Source organism: Salvelinus namaycush, chromosome 15, assembly GCF_016432855.1.
Source record: "Salvelinus namaycush isolate Seneca chromosome 15, SaNama_1.0, whole genome shotgun sequence".
Lineage (NCBI taxonomy): Eukaryota > Metazoa > Chordata > Actinopteri > Salmoniformes > Salmonidae > Salvelinus > Salvelinus namaycush.
The window spans coordinates 6,589,765-6,613,353 of NC_052321.1; the positions used below are offsets into that span (position 1 = coordinate 6,589,765).

The 23,589-nt window shown below is 41.2% G+C and overlaps 1 protein-coding gene across 1 annotated transcript in view; it reads left to right on the top strand.

Annotated features, from left to right (window-relative positions):
• Positions 1-2,036: 2,036 nt before the first annotated feature.
• LOC120059744 (extracellular tyrosine-protein kinase PKDCC-like) overlaps positions 2,037-23,589 on the top strand; it is a 36,219-nt gene continuing 14,666 nt past the window's right edge. The window contains exons 1-3 of the mRNA XM_039008799.1: positions 2,037-2,386; positions 2,844-2,923; positions 7,581-7,688. Coding sequence (XP_038864727.1) covers positions 2,037-2,386; positions 2,844-2,923; positions 7,581-7,688 — 538 coding nt within the window. The remainder of the gene's footprint in view (positions 2,387-2,843; positions 2,924-7,580; positions 7,689-23,589) is intronic.

Consider the following 23,589-nt stretch of genomic DNA (forward strand, 5'->3'; position numbering starts at 1 on the left):
ACCGCTCTGCCAGGGCTCTCACCTCCTGTCTGTAGGCTGTCTCGTCATTGTTAGTAATCAGGCCTACCACACAGTCATGGGTGAACAGAGAGTACAGGAGGGGGCTGAGCACACACTCCTGTGGGGCCCCTGTGTTGAGGATCAGCATGGCAAAGGTTTTGTTGCCTGCCTTCAACACCTGGGGTCGTCCTGTCAAGAAAGTCTAGGACTTAGTTGCACAAGGAGGGGTTCAGACCCAGAGCCCTGAGCTTAATTTGGGGCTCCCGAGTGGCACAGCGGTCTAAGGCACTGCATCTCAGTGCTAGAGGTGTCACTACAGATATGTAGTCGATGAACCATTTTTTATATACATTTTATTTTTTACTTTTTACCCCTTTTTCTCCCCAATTTCGTGATATCCAATTGGTAGTTACAGTCTTGTCCCATCGCTGCAACTCCCGTACAGACCCAGGAGAGGCGAACGTCGAGAGCTCTGCGTCCCCGAAACACGACCCTGCCAAGCCGCACTACTTCTTGACACACTGCTTGCTTAACCCGGAAGCCAGCCACACCAATGTGTCGGAGGAAACACCGTACAACTGGCGACTGTGTCAGCGTGCATGCGCCTGGTCCACCACAGGAGTAGCTAGTGCGCGATAGGAAAAAGACATCCCGGCCGACGAAACCCTCCCCTAACCCAGGCGACGCTGGGCCAATTGTGCGCCGCCTCATGGGTCTCCCGGTCGCGACTGGCTGCGACACATCCCAGGATTGAACCCGGGTCTGTAGTGGCGCCTCAAGCACTCTGATGCAGTGCCTTAGACTGTTGTGCCACTCGGGAGGCCCCAATAATGGAGCAAGTGGGGACAACAGACTGGTATAGGAAGAGATTGAATATGTCCGTAGACACTCCAGCCAGCTCTAAGGACCCATGTTGGGATGCCGTCTGGGCCGACAGCCTTGTGAGGGTTAACACGCTTGAATGTCTTAATCACATCAGCCATTGAGAGCACACAGTCCTCGTCTGGAGATCGGGAGCACACAGTCCTCGTCTGGAGATCGGGAGCACACAGTCCTCGTGAACGGCGGGGGCCCACGTCGGCAACTCGGTGTCCTCAAGCGGGAAAAGGTGTTTAGCTTGTCCAGGAGTGAGGCATTGGTGTTCGCAACGTGGCTGGCTTTCTCTTTATAAACCGTGATTGTCTGGAGTCCCTGCCACAATCTCTTGTGTCTGAGACATTTAATTGCAACTCCACTTTGTCCCTGTACTGTTGTTTTGCCTCTTTGATTGCCTTACGGAGGTCATAGCTGGTCTTTTTCTACACGTCTATGTTCCCAGTCATTTTGCCATGGTTAAATGCGGTGGTTCGCACTTTAATTTTTGCGAGAATGCTGCCATTTTTCACATGTTTTTGGTTTGGATAAGTTACAATTGTCACAGTAGGAACAATATCCTCTATGCACTTCCTGATGAACTTAGAGGCGACCCGGAACATTTCCCAGTTCCAGTCCGTGTGATCAAACACATGGCGAAGAGTCCATCAGTCCTTCACCCAACTTTTCTTTTTATAGTGGTGCGGCTGCACTGAGAGATGTTCAAGAAACTGGACGGGTTACAGGGGAGGCAGGTAGCCTAGTGGTTAGAGCATTGGGCCAGTAACCGAAAGGTTGCTGGATAGAATCCACGAGCTGACAAGGTAAAAATCGGTCTTTCTGCCCATGAGCAAGGCAGTTAACCCACTGTTAACCCACTGGGTGCCGAAGACGTGGATGTCGATTATGGCAGCACCTCTCTGATTCAGAAGGGTTGGGTTAAATGCGGAAGACACATTTCAGTTGAATGCATTCAGTTGTACTGACTAGGTATCCCCCTTTTCCCTTACTGCTCTTAAACCTGTGTACTGTGGTACGCCTGTAATTGCTCTTGTAACAACACTGTATTAGTAAGTTGTTAGACATGTTAGTATTTTCTTGCACACATTTTGTACATACCACAGCTGACAGTCTAAACAACACATATGATGAAATCATCATGAATTACGATGTACATAACATACATGTCAATGAAAAACAGAGTAGACCATGACAACCATAACTTCAACAACATCATCAAACCTGCACATATTTTACCTCAGGTTTGTTTGGGCTTGGTGAGGCTCCTCCACTTCCTCTCCCACTCCCCTCTGGGTTCCGTGGCTCTGTTGGACTTCCAACCCCGTCAGTTCGTCATGGTGTCTGGGGAGCTGAAACTAACAGACCTAGACGATGCTAGCGTGACAGAACCCACCTGCCAGACGGACCAGGACTGTGTCTTACAGTTCCCCCTCCGTAACTTCAGCCAGCCCTGCTCGGCCCAGGGAGTATGTGAGGGCCTTAATGCGATGAGGAATCTCTACAACGCCTACAGGTAATACAGCTAGCTGCACTCCCATTGTTAAACTTAACACCGGTAAAAAAGATATTTTAAAGTGTTTTGCAAGATTGGTGAGATGTAGTCATTTCATTGCTAGTTTCTCAGACCCAGATGAAGTTTAAGCTTATCCTACAGTAATAAACAGCTCAATGGAGAATCTTAATTGAAAGTGAATTTAAGTACAGGTATAGGCTTAATCTAAGTCCAGGAAACCAGCCCCTTAGTAAAAAACAAGAACCATTGGTAAGGTAAATGTTATGTTGCATTATAGTCCCACTCTTTGTTGGTTTAGTTAGATCATACCTCGCTTTGTTCCATTTTGAAGACTACATGTATTCACTCATGATCCTGACAGGTTTACCTCACATTTGTTGTGATGAGGAGTCAACATTGCGCGACATATGTGACGGGACTTGTCTGAATGAGAAGTGTTTCTTTTGCCCCGCCTCAGGTATTTCTTCACCTACCTGTTGCCTCACCAAGCCCCAGCTGCTCTGAGACATCTGGTGGATCACATCATGAACTCAACGGGTGAGGACTGGAGTAGACTGAACATTAGTGATGGGCGGGATCGATACAGTTACGTATCGGGATATTATTTTTGATGATATGTCGTATCGCATTGTTTTGTCAATATCGCAGTATTATTTTTGTGCTGGTTCGCTGTACGTGCACAAACTAGTATTTTTCCTTCATAGCTCGTTCTCCATCTTCTTTTTAAATAGGGAGCCATTTTGTTTTCAAAACATTTATTTCCTTGACTGATCAAAACTAGTTTTCTCATGGCTCTCTCTTGTCCCTCTGCAGCAGACAGAGAAATGGTGAGCAATATGTTTGGAACATCGAATCGCAAATAAAATCACAGTATAGAATCGCAATACATATAGAATTAGGAGAATCGCAATACATATCTTATCGGCACCTAAGTATCATAATAATATCGTATTGTGAGGTCCCTTGCAATTCCCAGCGCTACTGAACATGACCCGCCATTACTATTATTCCTCTGGAAAGACATAATATGGCCTTTCATATGTTAGAGTCCAGAGTATTTCCCTACAACTGTAGGCCCTGCACGTTGATGTGTTTTTTCTCTTCCCCCCACTGCATATGAATATAACTAGGCCTAGGGCTGTTACAGAGACCGTATTACCGCAGTCATATTCCATGTGATCGTTTAGTCATGGTAACTAGGCTTCTCCAAGCTCCGATGCTGCTGATGGTCATTAGTAGCCTACCAAACTTGCTAACTGCCTGGTACTCAGCACTCTATTGTCCCTCTAATCATTCTCACATTAATGCAAATGTAATCAAAAATCAAATCAAACACTTCATGAGAACCTATGAGCTCATGTTGTGCAACATTTCTGTAGGCTATGCAATTGCGTGAGAAAACAACAGAATTCTGATGGCCTCTAATAAAAAGAGGAGGATCCCGTCAGTTTTTTATAGGCTAGGCCTACTATATTTCTCAACTTTCCTAATATTAAGCATATTTCTTCGCTTTACAACAGGAGTATTCTTAATTTAATAGCCTACCTGGCTGGCATGAAATTGAACCACGGGGAAAGTGTCCTCCATTTGCTGTTTAAGTGCATAGATTATGTATTTTTTTTCTGCCGCTGTTCGGAGACAGGTGCATGATAACCGTCCATTCTAAGTCAAAAGTAATTTCACACACATATATTATTTAGTATATGTAAAGACAAGATTAAATTAAGAATAGTCTAATGGGTGACAATATTAGCCTATCACTTGTGAGTGATGTATTATCACTTGAATGATGCCCAGTAAGGAAAGAAACAGCACGCCTTTTTTTTGTGCAACTTTTTCAAATCCTAGTCGCACAACTCATGTAGCCTAGCCCATAGGCCTATATGGTTTGTATCTCAACTACAGTGGCCAAATAACGTCTTAAAATGTAGCACATTAATCCGCTTTACAACAGGTGTAAAGCTTAACCGGCATACATAGGCGGCAAGTGAGTTTCAAGTTTGGGGAAGATAATTTTCACCATACAAATGCCGCTTTATAATAAAGCATTACACACATAATCACATTTGCGGTCACTTTTGAGAACAGTGTTTTCCGCTAACTGATTGCATTTTGGATTATTTTCGCTTATAGCCTACTGCCATGTGCGCATTGCTGCACTTATAATGTGAAGAAATAGCCTAATAGTTTATCAACATTTTAAGCTAAATGTTCTGATCTGTTGCATCAGCCTCCTTGCTTTTAAACGTTTTTTGGATGCGAGTGGTTGTATTAATTTGGGATCTATCCCATCCCACAACTGTCCTAGACTGTTTGGAATATTTCTCTCTCAGACCAATAGAGTATAGTAGGTCAACTTTTGTACTTGGGAGATAGTAGATTGACATAGGCCAGTGCTTTTGCTGTACGTTAGGCCTATTCGTCTTGTTGGCTGACAAAAAGTAAACGAGGATAGTTCTTCTAACATATTCAATATGCGCCTCGGAATTCAATAAGAGGGACACGCGCAGTTGAGTCCCTGATGTGTCTGTCTTTGCTTGGAGTCTACTTCAGAGCTGAGATGCCTGTGAGAAGGACCCGATCACGTGACAGGCATTGGCTAATAAGAATTGAGATATCTGAGAGAGCCATGTCAGACGTTCTTTGGAGCACCGTGATTGGCAGCCAGGAGAAGGGAATTGTTTTTGTGTTTTTATTTATCCTTTATTTAACCACTGTAGGCAAGTCAGTTAAGAACAAATTCTTATTTACAATGATGGCCTACCCCTAAATATAATTATTATATTCAGCCCAAGGGCATAACGGCCACTTTGGCCGCAAAACGCTGAGAATTCGAATTCTAGTGAGAATATTATCAATGTTTGCCAAATTGTGAATGAGAGACTGATAAAGTGTGTGCAGCCTGCACAAAAAAAACAAAGCAGAGCTCATGCCTTTCATGCAACTTTTTTCAAATCATCATTAGTTGCATCATGCAGCCTTAGAATGTAATAAAAATCTAAACATGTAGCCCAACATTTGTATCACAACTAAAGTTGCATAAATAACTCTAAATTAAGCACATAGAAGGACCTGTTTCTTTGTTAAACAACTTCTCTAGGATATGTGGGACGCTAACGTCCCACTTGGCCAAAAGCCAGTGAAAATGCAGAGCGCCAAATTCAAATATGTTACTATAAAAATCAAACGTTCATGAAATCACACATGAAAGACACCAAATTAAAGCTACACTTGTTGTGAATCCAGCCAACATGTCTGATTTCAAAAAAGGATGTACGGCGAAAGCACACCAAACGATTATGGTAGGTCAGTACATAGCCACAGAAAAACACAGCCATTTTTCCAGCCAAAGAGAGGACTAACTAAAAGCAGAAATAGAGATAAAATGAATCACTAACCTTTGATGATCTTCATCAGATGACACTCATAGGACTTCATGTTACACAATACATGTATGTTTTGTTCGGTAAAGTTCATATTTATATCCAAAAATCTGAGTTTAGGTGGGACGCTACTGTCTCACTTGGCAAAAAGCCAGAGAAAATGCACAGCGCCAAATGAAAATTACTATAAAAATCTAACTTTCATTAAATCACACATGAAAGATACCAAATTAAAGCTACACTGGTTGTGAATCCAGCCAACATGTCAGAATTCAAATAGGCTTTTCGGCGAAAGCAAACAATGCTATTATCTGAGGATAGCATAAATGGTAAACAAAGACAGATAAGCATATTTCAACCCTGCAGGCGCGACACAAAACGCAGAAATAAAAATATAATTCATGCCTTACCTTTGACGAGCTTCTGTTGTTGGCACTCCAATATGTCCCATAAACATCACAAATGGTCCTTTTGTTCGATTAATTCCGTCGATATATATCCAAAATGTCCATTTATTTGGCGCGTTTGATCCAGAAAAACACCGGTTCCAACTTGCTCAAACGTGACTACAAAATATCTCAAAGGTTACCTGTAAACTTTGCCCAAAAATTTCAAACTACTTTTGTAATACAACTTTAGGTATTTTTTAACGTTAATAATCGATAAAATTGAAGACGGGATGATCTGTGTTCAATACAGGATTAAAACCAACTATAGCTAGCTTTCTGGTCACGCGCTTCTATCTAACAGGACACTTCATGTGACTCTCGTTCAAGATGGCCGTACTTCTTCATTACACAAAGGAATAACCTCAACCAATTTCTCAAGACTGTTGACATCCAGTGGAAGCGGTAGGAACTGCAAGCAGGTCCCTTAAGAATCTGGTTTCCCAATGAAAACTCATTGAAAAGAGAGTGACCTCCAAAAAAAAAAAAATCTGAATGGTTTGTCCTCGGGGTTTCGCCTGCTAAATAAGTTCTGTTATACTCACAGACATGATTCAAACAGTTTTAGAACCTTCAGAGTGTTTTCTATCCAAATCTACTAACACTATGCATATCTTATCTTCTGGGGATGAGTAGCTGGCAGTTGAATTTGGGTATGCTTTTCATCCAAATGTGAAAATGCTGCCCCCTATCCTAGAGAAGTTAACCGCTCAACACAGAATGTGCGCACTTCCTCCAAATTAATTTGTAGAACGTATCCTTTCTATTAAATTCAGCTTTGTTCAATTGTATTCTTCATACTATGAAATCATCGGAGATAATGCCATGGAATTCTAACCAAATCTTGTCTGCTAAGTGAACTAGTGTATCCCACAGCCATGTGGCATAGCCAGATCAGGGCCTAACATATGTTATTCTGAAACGGACTACATTTTCTTTATATCATGTTTCTTTAGACCTGTCTAAAATAAATAATGGATTTAATGTGATGGTGTCGGCTATATTAAATTGATTTATGAGACCTTTTTAAATGTAGATGTTCCAAAGGTCTGCATCAGTGGCTTGTAGGCTATGTGTGGAAGCCAGGAGATGCTAAACATGTTTGTTAATTAATGGTCAATTACCGTGAAACCGACAGTTATTAGCTTGACAATCACCAGCTGACAACATTTCATGATCGCCACAGCCCTAACTACAATAGGGCCAGGTTTTTTGACCGACCACTTGGGCCTGCCTGACCAGGGAAAAACTCTTTGTTCACATTTGTGTGGGGAAGTAGTATTGTTCACATATAACCAAGCCATATGACTAATTCCAGTGGTGTTTCCCCTAATGCCTTTCCTGTGCTGACCTGTGTTTCTCCAGGAGAGATGAAAGGTGATGTGGATGACACGTTGGAAGCCTTTGAAGACTTGCTCCATCTGTACAAGTCCGGCATTCACCTGGACAACATGCCTCCATCATTAATCAGAGGTAATGTGCTGTGTCTTACTACAGTCTCTGGTCTAAATGGCTTTTACAGTGCTCCAGACCCCTCCCCTCCGGCCCTTCACTCTGTGAAATATCAATAACTAAAACGACTGGCTTAGATCCTGCAGTGATATTTCCATGCTTCAGCACTGGGTTATGCAGCTGCATTGTGAATAGTAATCATCGTAAACCTGGAAAGTAGACTGAGCGGACTGAGCCTGGTAATATTAAGTCATGTTTTAGACAAACAGTGTTGTGATGTATTAACACTGTAAGCAGCTAGGTTCTGGCTAATGAGTTCTAAAATGAAACTCTAACTGTCCAGTACCTGTGTTCAGTTACAGGCTAAATGGATTCCTGGGCCTATAGGTCTTATGAATGGTCTCTGTTGATTTAGCATCAAGTTCAATTTTGGAACTTCATAGACCGAGGATATACAGAGGAGATTCACCTAAAGTAAAACAGATAAACCTAATGTCTCCCCTTTTTTCCAGATGATTTGTTCATTTTGTTCTAACCCGGACGACACTAGACCAATTGTGCGTCGCCCCATGGGCCATGGACCTCCCGGTCGCGGCCGGCTGCGACAGAGCCTGGGCTCGAACCCAGAGTCTCTGGTGGCACAGCTAGCACTGCGATGCAATGCCTTAGACCACTGCGCCACCCGGGAGGCCTTTGTTCTGGACTTTTAATATGCTTGTTTAATTTGTAATATTCTTGTCAATAGGGGGGCGCCATTTCGACTTTGTAAAAATTCGTTCCCAAATTAAACTGCCTCGTACTCAATTCTTGCTCGTACAATATGCATATTATTATTACTATTGGATAGAAAACACTCTCTAGTTTCTAAAACCGTTTGAATTATTTCTCTGAGTGAAACAGAACTCATTCTGCAGCACACTTCCTGTCAAGGAGTGAGATTTCTGAAATCGAGGTCTCTGTTCTAGGGTCAGTTTATAAATTCCCATGTAAGCTATGGGGCTACATGCACTGCATACGCCTTCCTCTAGATGTCAGTAAGCGGTGAGAATTTGAATGGAGTGGATTGCACCATCTGGGGCACTATAAAAGCCCGTGGAACGGAAGGTCCGTTCTTTTCAACGGGGCGCCTGGCGCAGGAGGGACATCACAATGGCGTCCTGAAAAGCTTTCGTTTTAGCAGTTCTATATCTCCGGCTCTGATTTAATTTGATTTTTGTCTTAAAAACTTCATAAGGTAGTTAATTTAAACCGACTTATAGCAGTTTATATCCGTTTATTGCGATTTTCTGGAATTTCTTTGTCACGCGCTATCACGAGTTGGACACCTCTCCGGCACATAGCTAGCGTTAGCTGCTAATTCTACAGGAGAAGAGGACATCTTTCAACCAAAAGACGATTGTTCTGGAGAAAGGACACCTTGCCCAAGATTCTGATGGAAGCTCGTCAAATAGTAAGAAGTCTTTATGCTGTTAATTCGTATTTATGTTGAAAAATGTTAAACAATAATTCCGCCATGAATTTCGGTGCGGTCTCGCTTTAGCGCACGCTGTATGTAGTAGTAACGTTAATTTTACAAATCTAACACAGCGGTTGCATTAAGAACTAATGTATCTTTCATTTGCTGTCCAACCTGTATTTTTTTGTCAAGTTTATGATTAGTTATCGATTAGATTAGGTGCCTCTCCAAGATGGCGCCGGACAGATTGCTTGAAGTTTGCCTACTAATCACATTGTATAACCACGATTTGTGCCGCTACATATGCACATTTTTGAACAAACCCTATATGCATTGTGTAGTATGATGTTACAGGACTGTCATCTGAAGACGTTTATGAAGGTTAGTCAAAAATTATATATCTTTTGCTTGTTTGTTACGATCGCTAACCTTTGCTGCTGGTAAATTGCTTGTGTTTCTGGCTATTGTGGTAAGCTAATATAATGCTATATTGTGTTTTCGCTGTAAAACACTTAAAAAATCTGAAATATTGGCTGGATTCACAAGATCTTGGTCTTTCATTTGCTGTACGCTGTGTATTTTTCAGAAATGTTTTATGATGAGTATTTAGGTAATTCACGTTGCTCTCTGTAGTTATTCTAGTCGCTTTGGTGAGAGTTGTGATGGTGGCTGCAATGGTAAACTATGATTTATACCTGAAATATGCACATTTTTCTAACAAAACATATGCTATACAATAAATATGTTATCAGACTGTCATCTGATGAAGTTGTTTCTTGGTTAGTGGCTATTTATATCTTTATTTGGTCGAATTTGTGATAGCTACCTATGCAGGAAAAAAATGGTGGAGTAAAAAAAGTGGTGTCTTTTGCTAACGTGGTTAGCTAATAGATTTACATATTGTGTCTTCCCTGTAAAACATTTTAAAAATCAGAAATGATGGCTGGATTCACAAGATGTGTATCTGTCATCTGGTGTCTTACACTTGTGATTTATTGATATTTAGATGCTAGTATTTACTTGTGACGCTATGCTAGGCTATGCTAGTCAGCTTTTTTACTGATGGGGGTGCTCCCGGATCCGGGATTGGGAGGAATTAGAGGTTAATATTATAAATGCTTTGATATATTGTGTTTTGGAGTCTGTCTGTTTGATAGCGTCACTATAGGAATTGATCCCGTCTCTACTCCAACCAGACAATCACACTTCACACTAATGTGTGGGCATGTGTATGCATTCCTTTCGGCACCCTCTCCTCTCAATCTGTTACCCATTTCAACGGTGGCAGATCCCACGACATATGGTGCTCCGCCAAGTTTACACAAAGCCCAGGGAATGCGTGCCAACTTGCCAGGTCATTATAGGACTTACATGTAAATGCTCCTTGTTTTCAGGCCCTTTCTCATGGAACAGGTCCATAATACTAAGGAGCCCTGAGAACAATTCAAAGTAAATATCCTGTTATGGGACCAACCATCTGCCCTGTTTGGGAGAGCACCCGTGAGTTCCATTGAGAGGAGGAGGTATTAAATGCAGGTATGCAGACCCAGAGATAAGCCAAGATCGGCCTGGGTTTGGCCTGGTAGAAGCAGGTTATGGAGGGCTACGGGAGAGTCTCATGGTCCCTGGTCCCCTACTGTCTAGGTTAGAACTGGTTGGCATGATGAGGCATTGGGGAGAAAATACTAATTCAATGACTGACTGGATAACTGCGTGTGATTCAGTTGGTAGAGCATGGAGCTTGCAACGCCAGGGGTTGTGGGTTCGATTCCCACGGGGGACCAGTACGAAAAAGTATGAAAATGTATAAACTCACGACTATAAGTCACTCTCGATAAGAGCATCTGCTAAATTATTAAAATATAAATGTAAACTGCTTTCTGGACTGAGCTTTCAAATAGTACTGGATATACATTTGAAAATGGATTTTAAAGAACTGATTTTAGCATTACAAGACTCCATCATATCAGGTCCAGTACCATCGTTGGGCCACAGGTGTGAACGATTCAACAGACTGCTGGCATTACACATCTGGCTAAAAGACTACTGTAGCTCTGCTGGAGTCACTTTTATTGATACATTTGACACCTTCTGGAAACAGAAGATACTCTACAGGATTGACGGAGTCCATCCAAATCATCTTGGCTCCTGGACTCTGTCCACGCATTTCAAGGCAGCGTTGAAACAATGACTGGTAAATGATCCAAGACCAGCTCAGTTAATCCTTACCATTGTGACAATGAGTTGTCATAATGCTGCATCAAATGTACATGATCTTAGGGGCATTGGCAAACACAATGTAAGTAATTTAATTTATGTACCCCTAATTGCACCGAATACATCTGTTTATCCTACAGCTATTGTAAGCAGGTAACATGAGCCTATAAACCATAGTTATCATGTTAGCACTGAGGCGGTGTGCAATAGTAGGAAGACCACTTTATGCAGCTCACCCTGCACTATCAGCTCCAATGTAAATAAAGTGAGTAAGTCTACCACTGATAAGCTTCCCAGTAAAGCATTACAAACAATCAAGCAACCCAGAAAAGTGCTAAAAATAGCCCATATTCACATATGTAGCCTGAGAAACAAGATCCATGAAGTCAATAACTTGCTTGTAACAGATGACATTCATATTCTGATTATCTCTGAAACTCACTTAGATAATACCTTTGATGATGCAGTGGTAGCAATACATGGTTATAACATCTACCGAAAATACAGAAATGCCAACGGAGGCAGTGTTGCGGTCTATATTCAGAACCACATTCTTGTAAAGCTTAGAGACGATCGAATGTTAAATACTATTGAAGTAATATGGCTACAGGTTAATCTGCCTCACCTAAAGCCCATTCTTGTGGGAAGCTGCTATAGACCAAGTGCTAACAGTCAGTATCTGGATAATGTGTGTGAAATGCTTGATAATGTATGTGATATCAACAGAGAAAGATATTTTTTGGGTTATTTAAATATTGACTGGCTATCATCAAGCTGCCCACTCAGGAAAAAACTTCAAACTGTAACCAGTGCCTGCAACCTGGATCAGGTTGTCAGTCAACCTACCAGGGTAGTTACAAACAGCACAGGAATTAAATCATCAACATGTATTGATCGCATTTTTTACTGACTCTGCAGATATTTTCTTTAAAGCAGTATCCAAATCCATAGGATGTAGTGATCACAATATAATAGCCATATCTAGGAAAACCAAAGTTCCAGAGGCTGGGCCTAAAATAGTGTATAAGAGGTCATACAATAAGTTTTGTAGTGATTCATATGTTGATGATGTAAAGAATATTTGCTGGTCTGTGGTGTGTAATGAGGAGCAACCAGACGCTGCACTTGACGCATTTATGAAACGATTTATTCCAGTTATTAATAAGCACGCAGACATTAAAAAAATGACTGTAAAAACTGTAAAATCCCCTTGGATTGATGAGGAATTGAAAAATTGTATGGTTGAGAGGGATGAGGCAAAAGGTATGGCTATTAAGTCTGGCAGCCCAACTGATTGGCAAACGTACTGCAATTAAGAAATCATGTGACTAAACTAAAGAAAAAAGAAAAATAATCTACACTATGAAGCACAGATAAATTAATAAGGAATGATAGTAAAAAGCTTTGGGGCACCTTAATAAATTAAATTTTGGGAAAATAAGCCAACTCGGATTCTTCATTTATTGAATCAGATGGCTCATTCATCACAAAATATTGCAAACTACTTTAATTACTTTTTCATTGGCAAGATTAGCAAACTTGGGGATGACATGCCAGTTACAAACGCTGACGATACACATCCAAGTATATCTGACTAAATTATGAAAGACAATACTTGTACTTTTGAATTCCGTAAAGTCAGTGTGGAAGAGGTGAACAAATGATTGTTGTCTATCAACAATGACAAGCCACCGGGGTCTGACAATCTGGATGGAAAATTACTGAGGATAATAGCAGACGATATTGCCCCTCCTATTTGCCACATCTTCAATTTCAGCCCACTAGAGAGAGTGTGCCCTCAGGCCTGGAGGGAAGCTAAGTCATTCCGCTACCCAAGAATAGTAAAGCCCCCTTTACTGGCTCAAATAGCCAACCAATCAGCCTGTTACCAACCCTTAGTAAACTTCTGGAAAAAATTGTGTTTGACCAGATACAATGCTATTTTACAGTAAAAAAAATTACAACAGAATTTCAGCACGCTTATAGGGAAGGACACTCAACAAGCACACCACTTATACAATTGACTGATGATTGGCTGAGAGAAATGGATGATAGAATGATTGTGGGGGCTGTCTTGTTAGACTTCAGTGTGGCTTTTGAAGAATGTATGTGTTATGGCTTTACACCCCCTGCTATATTGTGGATAAGGAGTTACTTGTCTAACAGAACACAAAGGGTGTTCTTTAATGGAAGTCTCTCAAATATAATCCAGTTAGAATCAGGAATTCCCCAGGGTAGCTGTTTAGGCCCCTTGCTTTTTTCATTTTTTACTAACAACATGCCACTGACTTTAAGTAAAGTCAGAGTGTCTATGTATGCGGATGACTCAACACTATACACGTCAGCTACTATAGCGACTGAAATGACTGCAACGCTCAACAAAGAGCTGCAGTTAGTTTCAGAGTAGGTGGCAAGGATTAAGTTAGCCCTAAATATTTCTAAAACTAAAAGCATTGTATTTGGAACAAAACACTCACTAAACCCTCAACCAAAAATTGTAATAAATAATGTGGAAATTGAGCAAGTTGAGATGACTAAACTGTTTGGAGTAACCCTAGATTGTAAACTGTCATGGTCAAAACATGATTTGATACAACAGTGATTGATATAACAGTACAACAGTAGCTAAGATGGGGAGAAGTCTGTCCATAATAAAGCGATGCTCTGCCTTCTTAACAACACTATCAACAAGGCAGGTCCGACAGGCCCTAGTTTTGTCACACCTTGACTACTCTTCAGTCGTGTGGTCAGGTGCCACAAAAAGGGACTTAGGAAAATTGCAACTGGCTCAGAACAGGGCAGCATGTCTGGCCCTTGGATGTAGACAGAGAGCTAATATTAATAATATGCATGTCAAGCTGTCTGTTTGAACTACTGGCACACAGCTCGGACACCCATGCACACCCCACAAGACATGCCACAAGAGGTCTCTTCACAGTCCCCAAGTCCAGAACAGACTATGGGAGGCACACAGTACTACATAGAGCCATGACTACATGGAACTACATAAAATTAGATTTAAAAAACACCTTATGGAACAGCAGGGACTGTGAAGCATCACAAACATTGGCACAGACACACACGCACGCACACACGCACTCACACACTATACATACACATGTATTTAGTACTGAGATATGTGGTAGTGGTGGAATAGGGGCCTGAGGGCACACAGTGTGTTGTGAAATCTGTGAATGTATTGTAATGTTTTAAAATTATATAAACTGCCTTAATTTTGCTGGACCCCAGGAAGAGTAGCTGCTGCTTTGGCTGGAACTAATGGGGATCCATAATAAATACAAACTAAAATACAAATACTGTAGCATTGGGCTGTCTTCAGCAGGGCACAACATTGTTTAAACGTTGTTGAAGATTATGTAGAACAAGGGTGTCAAACTCCCGGCCCATGGACCACATTCTATGTGTGGCCTGCGGGTATGACACCACTGATGTAGAATGAGCATGCCAGCTTTATTAATGCCTAAATGTCACTGCAAATGGCCCTGGTCTTCAGGGAAGGACCATACAGTTGCTCTGGAAGAACAGTCCTGAATCTGTGGGGTTTGGTGAGAGGGGCCCTGGATCATGTGTTTTTAATGTCCCCCAAGTTAACTCCAAGGCAAAGGTTTATTCCGCCTCATATACCCATGGAGCTAGAATGGAGCCAAGGTAGTGTTTCACTATGGCGTCCAGTGACCATGTCCATGGACCACGGATGGACTCTGAACAGACTATGGGAGGAGCACAGTACTACATACAGTAGATCCATGGCTTCATGGAACTCTATTCCTCGTCAGGTAACTGATGCAAGCAGTAGAATCAGATTTTTTTTAAACAAATAAAAATTCACCTTACGGAACAGCGGGGACTGTTATTAAGAGACACACAGACACGTATACACATTACAAGACACACACTCTACACACACGTACACATGGATGTTGTATTGTAGTTATGTGATTGTGGCGTAGTGGCCTGAGGGAACACATTAAATGTTTTGGTTAAAGTATTTTCAAGCCATGATATATTTTGTTGTGTTTTTACATGAACTGCCCCAGGATTGTTGTCTCCATAGGGATTGTCTGTATTCTCTGTAGGGATTGTCTGTATTCTCTGTAGGGATTGTCTGTATTCTCTGTAGGGATTGTCTGTATTCTCTGTAGGGATTGTCTGTATTCTCTGTAGGGATTGTCTGTATTCTCTGTAGGGATTGTCTATTTCCTCATTTTCTCTGCCTGTTGTTCAGTGTAGCTTGAATTGTGCCTGGTTCAAGGTTGAGCTCTAATCTTTCAATGAGGAGGGCAAAAAGTGACTTTTCCTCTTAGGAGTGTTTTTGGCTTGATCATACACATTACAAGACACACACTCTGCAGACACGTACACATGGATGTTGTATGTGATTGTGGAGTAGTGGCCTGAGGGAACATACTAAATGTATTGGTTAAAGTGTTATGAAATGTAACGTCATGCAATATTTTAAATTGTATATAACTGCCTTAATGATGCTGGACCCCAGGAAGAGTAGCTGCTGCCTTGGCAGGAACTAATGGGGATCCTTAATAAATACAAATACATAATACAACATACCCTTTATGTAGTGTACACATATTTGTATTTATTTTTTTAACCTTTATTTAACTAGGCAAGTCAGTTAAGAACAAATTCTTATTTACAATGACGGCCTACCAAAAGGCAAAAAGCCTCCTTCGGGGACGGGGGATAAATATATATAAATATAGGACTGTCACGCCTGACAGAAAATAACTACCCACAAAACACAGGTGGGAAAATGCTAACTAAGTATGGTTCCCAATCAGAGACAACGATAGACAGTTGTTCCCGATTGAGAACCATACCCGGCCAAAACAAAGAAATACAACACATAGAAAAATTAACATAGAATGCCCACCCAAATCACTCCCTGACCAAACCAAAATAGAGACATAAAAAGCTCCCTCAGGTCAAGGCGTGACAGTACCCCCCCCCCCAAAGGTGCGGACTCCGGCCGCAAAACCTGAACCTATAGGGGAGGGTCTGGGTGGGCATTTCTCCGCGGTGGCGGCTCTGGTGCGGGACGTAGCCCCCGCTCCACCTCTGGCTTGGCCCACTTAGGTGGCGCCTCTAGTGCGAGGACCCTCGCCGCCGACCCCGGACTGGGCACCCTCGTTGCGGGCCCCGGACTGGGCACCCTCGTTGCGGGCCCCGGACTGGGCACCCTCGCTGCGGGCCCCGGACTGGGCACCCTCGTTGCGGGCCCCGGACTGGGCACCCACGTTGCGGGCCCCGGACTGGGCACCCTTGTTGGAGGCTCCGGACTGGAGGGCGTCGCTGGAGGCTCCGGATTAGAGGGCGTCGCTGGAAGCTCCGGACTGGAGGCCATCGCTGGAGGCAAGTATTTAATGTATTTAACTACAAATACCCTTTATATAGTGTATGCATACCCTTTATATAGTGAATACATACCCTTTATATTGTGTATACATACCCTTTATATAGTGAATACATACCATTTATGTAGTGTGTTCATACACATTATGGAGTGAATACATACACTTTAAATAGTGTATACATACCCTTTATGTACTGTATACAGTACCAGTCAAAAGTTTGGACACACCTACTCATTCCAGGGTTTTTCTTTATATTTGTTGAATAATAGTGAAGACATCAAAACTATGAAATAACACATTTGGAATCATGTAGTAACCAAAAGAGTGTTTAACAAATATTGTATATTTGAGATTCTTCAAAGTAGCTCTTCTTGCTATAATATTTTATTTTTAATTGTATTTATTTAACCTTTATTTAATTAACTAGGCAAGTCAGTTAAGAACAAATTCCTATTTACAATGACGGCCAAACCCGTGTGCGCGGCCCTATAGGACTCCTTTGCCTTAATGACAACTTAATGACAACTTTACACACTCTTGGCATTCTCTCAATCCTCCTTCTAAATGCGTTTGAGCCAATCAGTTGTGTTGTGACAAGGTAGGGGTGGTATACAGAAGATAGCCCTATTTGGTAATAGACCTAGTCCATATCCAGGCTGTATCACAACCGGCCGTGATTGGGAGTCCTATAGGGCCGCGCACACGGGTTTGGCCGTCATTGTAAATAGGAATTTGTTCTTAACTGACTTGCCTAGTTAATTAAATAAAGGTTAAATAAATACAATTAAAAATAAAATATTATAGCAAGAAGAGCTCACATAAGCAAAGAGAAATGACAGTCCATCATTACTTTAAGACATGAAGGTCAGTCAATCTGGAAAAGTTCAAGACCTTTTCAAGTTTCTTCAAGTGCAGTCGCAAAAACCATCAAGCGCTATGATGAAACTGGCTCTCATGAGGACTGCCACAGGAAATGAAGACCCAGAGTTACCTCTGCTGTAGAGGATAAGTTCATTAGAGTTTACTGCACCTCAGATTGCCTCCCAAATAAATGCTTCACAGAGTTCAAGTAACAGACACATCTCAACAACAACTGATCAGAGGAGACTTTGTGAATCAGACCTTCATGGTCAAATTGCTGCAAAGAAACCACTACTAAAGGACACCAATAAGAAATAGAGACTTACTTGGGCCAAGAAACACGAGCAATGGACATTAGACCGGTGAAAATCTGTCCTTTGGTCCGAAATGTGAGATTCTTGGTTCCAACCGCCGTGTCTATGTGAAACGCAGAGTAGGTGAACAGATGATCTCCTCATTTGCAGTTCCCAGCGTGAAGCATGGAGGAGGAGGTGTGATGTGTGGGGGTGCTTTGCTGGTGACAGTGTTGTGATTTATTTAGAATTCAAGGCATTCTTAAAAACCTCTTCAGGATCGGACCCTTTTTTTCAATTTGCACCGAAAATGACATACCCAATCTAACTGCCTGTAACTCATGCCCTGAAGCAAGGATGTGTATATTATTGGTACCATTTGAAAGGAAACACTTTGAAGTTTGTGGAAATGTTAAAGGAATGTAGGAGAATATAACACAATAGATCTGGTAAAAGATAATACAAAGAAAAAAACAACCGTTCTTTTATATTTTTTTGTACCATCATCTTTAAAGTGCAAGAGAAAGGCCATCTATTATTCCAGCCCAGCTACAATTTAGATTCTGGCCGCTAGATGACAGCAGTGTATGCGCAAAGGTTTAGACTGATCCAATGAACCATTGCATTTATCTTCCAAATGTTGTGTTTAAGACTGCACAAATGTGCCCAATTGGTTTATTAATCACTTTTCATGTTCAAAACTGTGCACTCTCCTCAAACAATAGCATGGTATTCTTTCACTGTAATAGCTACTGTAAATTGGACAGTGCATTTAGATCAACTTCTCTGATCTACGGATACCGGATGCGGGTTTAAATTCGACAACATACGGTGATCGCCACAAATAGTCATATTAAACATTCCTGAAAATACAAGTGTCTCACATGCTTCAAAAGCCTAGAATCTTGCTAATCCAACTGCGTTGTCAGATTTAAAAAAGGATTTACTGCGAAAGAATACGATGCGATTATCTGAGCACAGAGCCCCATACCAAAATACATTTTCAACCAGCACAGGCATAACAAAATCACAGATTGCAATGAAATAAATCATTTACCTTTGAAGATCTTGCTCTGTTTGCAATCCCAAGGCTCATTGTTACACAATGAATGGTCTTTTGTTCGGTTAAATCCATTTTTATAGCCTAACACGAAACATTTTGTGAACGCTTATCTCGTTGAATTTCGTGTCATTCAATTTTCGACGAAACATTCGACGTAAATACACAGACTAAACCTGACGTTATCCAGTCATGTTTGGTTTCCTTGCAATCAACTGTTTGTTTGTAACACAACCAAACTTGATGGGTCATTTCGCAGGACGTATTGACCCAAAGAAACCGATTGGAAGACAACAAGTAACGACCTCATTGTGCACCAATTATATGACCGCTGTTTCGTTGATTGACTGTATTTTAACCCAATGACCACTGATCGTCTTGAAATCTAGCTGGGTAGATAGCCAATGAGCAGAGGTAAACAGCAATATGTAATGTTTGTGTTTTGGAAGACCAACCCATGTAGTAAACTCCGGCATAAAAGACCGTCAATCGCCATTGAAGATTCATACTGGAAGGAGACAAAATCATTACGCACAGCACTGTTTCAGTAACAAGCATCTTCAGCTGTTTATTATATCAAATATCATGGCGAATAAGTCAGGGAAAGCTAAATCTAAGACTAGATATACGAATGTAGACAAACTTATAGAGGAAATTGATCGTGAAAGTGAAACATATGCTTTTGGAAGACGACTCAGTTAGCGACCATGACTCAAATGGAAGCATATTTTTTGAACGGAGAGGACATTGTTTTGGACTGGTAAGTTCTTCTCATGCTAATGCCGTTGTTTGAAATTAATAATATAAAATATTATTTGTGATTGTTTTTACATTTTATTTGCAATATATAAAAAAATTATGAAATGTGTAAAGTACATATTAGCTATACTTCCTCCAATGGCATGATTCCTCAACTCAGTATACATATTATGGATTAGAGGGAGCATGGTCGAGATGCGTGTGTCTGCCGCCAACGTGTCCATCCCCAACGTGTGTCCATCCCCCTCTGAAGCTGGTTCATCCAGCTGGACCCCTGCTGTCTCTGGCTCCACACCTCCCGGGCCATCTAGAGGTAAACTGTTCATATTTACTCTTGAGGGCTATATAAATAGATTTGATTTGATAGAGGACTGAGGGTCTTCCAAATATTGAAAGTGTGTAAATAGTTACCCATGTTATTTTGTAAATGTATATATATTTTTTTTTTCAATATTTTTTTCCCTCCATTTTTGGGGGGGTGTGTTAGAATACCATTTTGGTATTTTGTATATAGTTATTTGTTTGTATACCTTCACCAATTTGGCCACTTGGGTACATTTGGGCTACTTGTGTGGGACACCTGGGTGACCTCATGATAAATGTCATGTAGCACACTCATTTTGGAAGTTATCATTCTGAAACTTTGCACAAATACTGTTGCCCTCTTATGTTTTTCACTGAAATTGTCCCCATATTCATATCTGAATGTTTGTTTTATCTTGTTCATTTTAAAGATGATGATACAACAATTAAAAAGAAAAAACGTATGTTTTTTTCATTGTATTATCTAAACCAGATCTATTGTGTTATATTCTCCTACATTCAAATCACATTTACACAAACTTCAGAGTGTTTTCTTTCAAATGGTACCAAGAATATGCATATCCTTGCTCCTGGGCCTGAGCTAGTTAGATTTGGCAGTTAGATTTGGGTATGTCTTCAGGTGGAAATTGAAAGAAGGGGGGGGGGGGGCTGTAAGAGGTTTTTACAAGAATTTAAGCTTTCTGACAATATCAGATATGTCTATGTCCTGGGAAATGTTCTTGTTACTTACAACCTCATGCTAATCGCATTAGCCTACGTTAGCTCAGCGTCCCGCAGGGGGGACCCACCGATCATGAAGAAGATTTATTAACCAGCATGGCTACCACAGCATTCTGCAGTGATACGCCATCCCATCTGGTTTGTGCTTAGTGAGACTATAATTTGTTTTTCTACAGGACAATGACCCAACACACCTCCAGTCTGTGTAAGGGCTATTTGACCAAGAAGGAGAGTGATGGAGTGCTGCATTAGATGACCTGGCCTCCACAATCACCCGACCTCAACCCAATTGAGATGGTTTGGGATGAGTTTGACCGTAGAGTGAAGGAAAAGCAGCCAACAAGTGCTCATCATATGTGGGAACTACTTCAAGACTGTTGGAAAAGCATTCCAGGTGAAGCTGGTTGAGAGAATGACAAGAGTGTGCAAAGCTGTCATCAAGGCAAAGGGTGGCTACTTTGAAGAATCTCAAATGTAAAATATATTTTGATTTGCTTAACACTTTTTTGGTTACAACATGATTCCAAAAGTGTTATTTCATATTTCTATTATTCTACAATGTAGAAAAAAGTATAAAAAAAATAAAGAAAAACCCTGGAATGAGTAGTTGTGTTAACTTTTGACTGGTACTGTATTTATTTATTTACTTGGTTTGTTAATGGTCTGATACGCCAAGCGTAGGGCTGAACAGCGATGGATGCATCCTCCTTGCCACCACTGTGGAGAGACCCTAATTTGCGTGTTGCCTCAACAGTCATTAAACAGTTAGGGGAATCATTGAGGGGCTGTAAAAGTTAGCACCATTAGGAGATAATTAGGGCATAAAGTGCTGCATCATTAACATAGTGCCAGTAAATGGCCGTCAGTCATATTAATTAAATGCAAATCCTTGGCTGGCTACCTGTGGTAATGACTCATGGAGCTGGCTCACTTCAGGCAGACCATTTCTTCAGGCAGACCATTAGAAATGAAGGCTAGTATGTATCTAGGAAGGCTGTAATTTAGAGCCAGTAAACACACAGCTTTCCTGAAGCCAATCTGGCACCGTAATTCCCCTTTAAAGTGCAGGCCAACATATTTAGTGAGAAAAACAAATTAGATGAATCATTCCATTATATTTCACAGAATTATATTTTTGCTGGCTTCCCAACTGAAGTCTGCCCCTGAAAGTCAATCTGCACAGCATCATCTAATAACATTGATATTTTTACGATCACATTTATTGGGCATAAATGGAGCAAGCACTTTGGGGTTGTGGAGTATATTACCTCCAGCAAAAGTAATCTTCCACGATTAGAGACGTAAAAACAGTCAGCGCCGATCCCAGACTTTGTCAGCAGGGAGGGTTTTATGAGGTGGGGGTTTGAGTTCTGTTTGGGAGAGAACCCTTAAGCTCTTCTGCAAAAAAAAGGGTTGGAGATCAAAGAAGAAGGATGGAGTGAGGGTTTTGGTCGGGGTCTAGGCAGGGCCTCGGGGGAGGGAGCCGAGCTCGGGTGAGAGAGCTGCCCAGAGCTGTCACAACCGACTGTCCCTTCCCCTTCTGCTTCAAAACACAACTCAACCTCCAGCCAGCCTAGATAAAGCAACCTACTCACTCTCTACTGTCATTTAGGGTCACAGAAGTGTTTTGAAGTGGCTGACAGGCTGTATTCCTTTCCGGTCTCTCTCATCATTATCTTTGGAGACAGCTCTCCCCTGGCCTCCACAGAAGTGCTGACGGAGAACTCTGTGTGACCCTAGGAGTACACGTTTGAACATCCTGACCGACCCAACATGGCGGCCATGTTTTAACACAACACAACAACTCAGCTGAATGCACCAACAACCTTTGGGTGCTATGACCTACAAGTGGAAGAGAAAAATACTTGTGTAGCTTTTAAGTAGATAAGTGCATGTGGAATAAAAAAAATAAAACAATTCAAAGAAGTTAGACAAATCAGGTGTCAATGGTGATGAGGTGTTTTGAGATGTTTTGTCATTGTTTTCACCTGTGAATTTGACATGTATGAAAATAAAAACATATTGCTGTGTTAATCTAAAAGGCTTGTCTGTCAGCACTGGGCTGTGATAACCTCAGTCCAACCTAGGCAGCCCAGCCTGGATACAGTTCAGACACAAAAGCTGACTTTTATTGCATCCCCTTAGGGAAATGTGTCTTGCGTCTCACTTCAAACAAGCATAGTATGTCATCGCTCAGACCATTGACTTGTGATAAGAAATATGCTCAAATATTCTGATAATCTGATAATCTAATATAATCAGATAATGTGATAAAATAATCTGATAATGTGATAAAATAATCTGATAATGTGATAAAATAATCTGATAATCTGATAAAATAATCTGATAAAATAATCTGATAATCTAATGAAATAATGTGATAAAATAATGTGATAAGAAGATGAGGAGATGAATGTGTTTGGAATATGATCATATCTTCCACATCTGTTAATAATGCGATGATAAATACTTGTTCAGAGAAAATGTAGATTTATTAGGTCCTCACAGACTCATTGGAATGCTCCCCTTTCACTATACTTACATATTCCATCCTATCCTGTAAATCGTGAACTTTCCATCATTATATGGCAGTTACGAGGTATTTATATTGCCTTCCTCAAGGCACTTTGACTCTTTCTCAATTGTCACTTTGGCTCTTTCTCATTTGTCTAAAAGTGTGGAAATTCCATTCCTCCCATGCCTAAGCAAGTTGTGTGAGACTCTGGCATAATTACTGAGAAAAATGAGATAAGTGATTCTTTTAATCAGCATTTTATATCTGCAGGCCTTTGATTTGAAAGAGATGTTGGTTTAATTGACCCTGGTCCGTCAGTTGACTGCT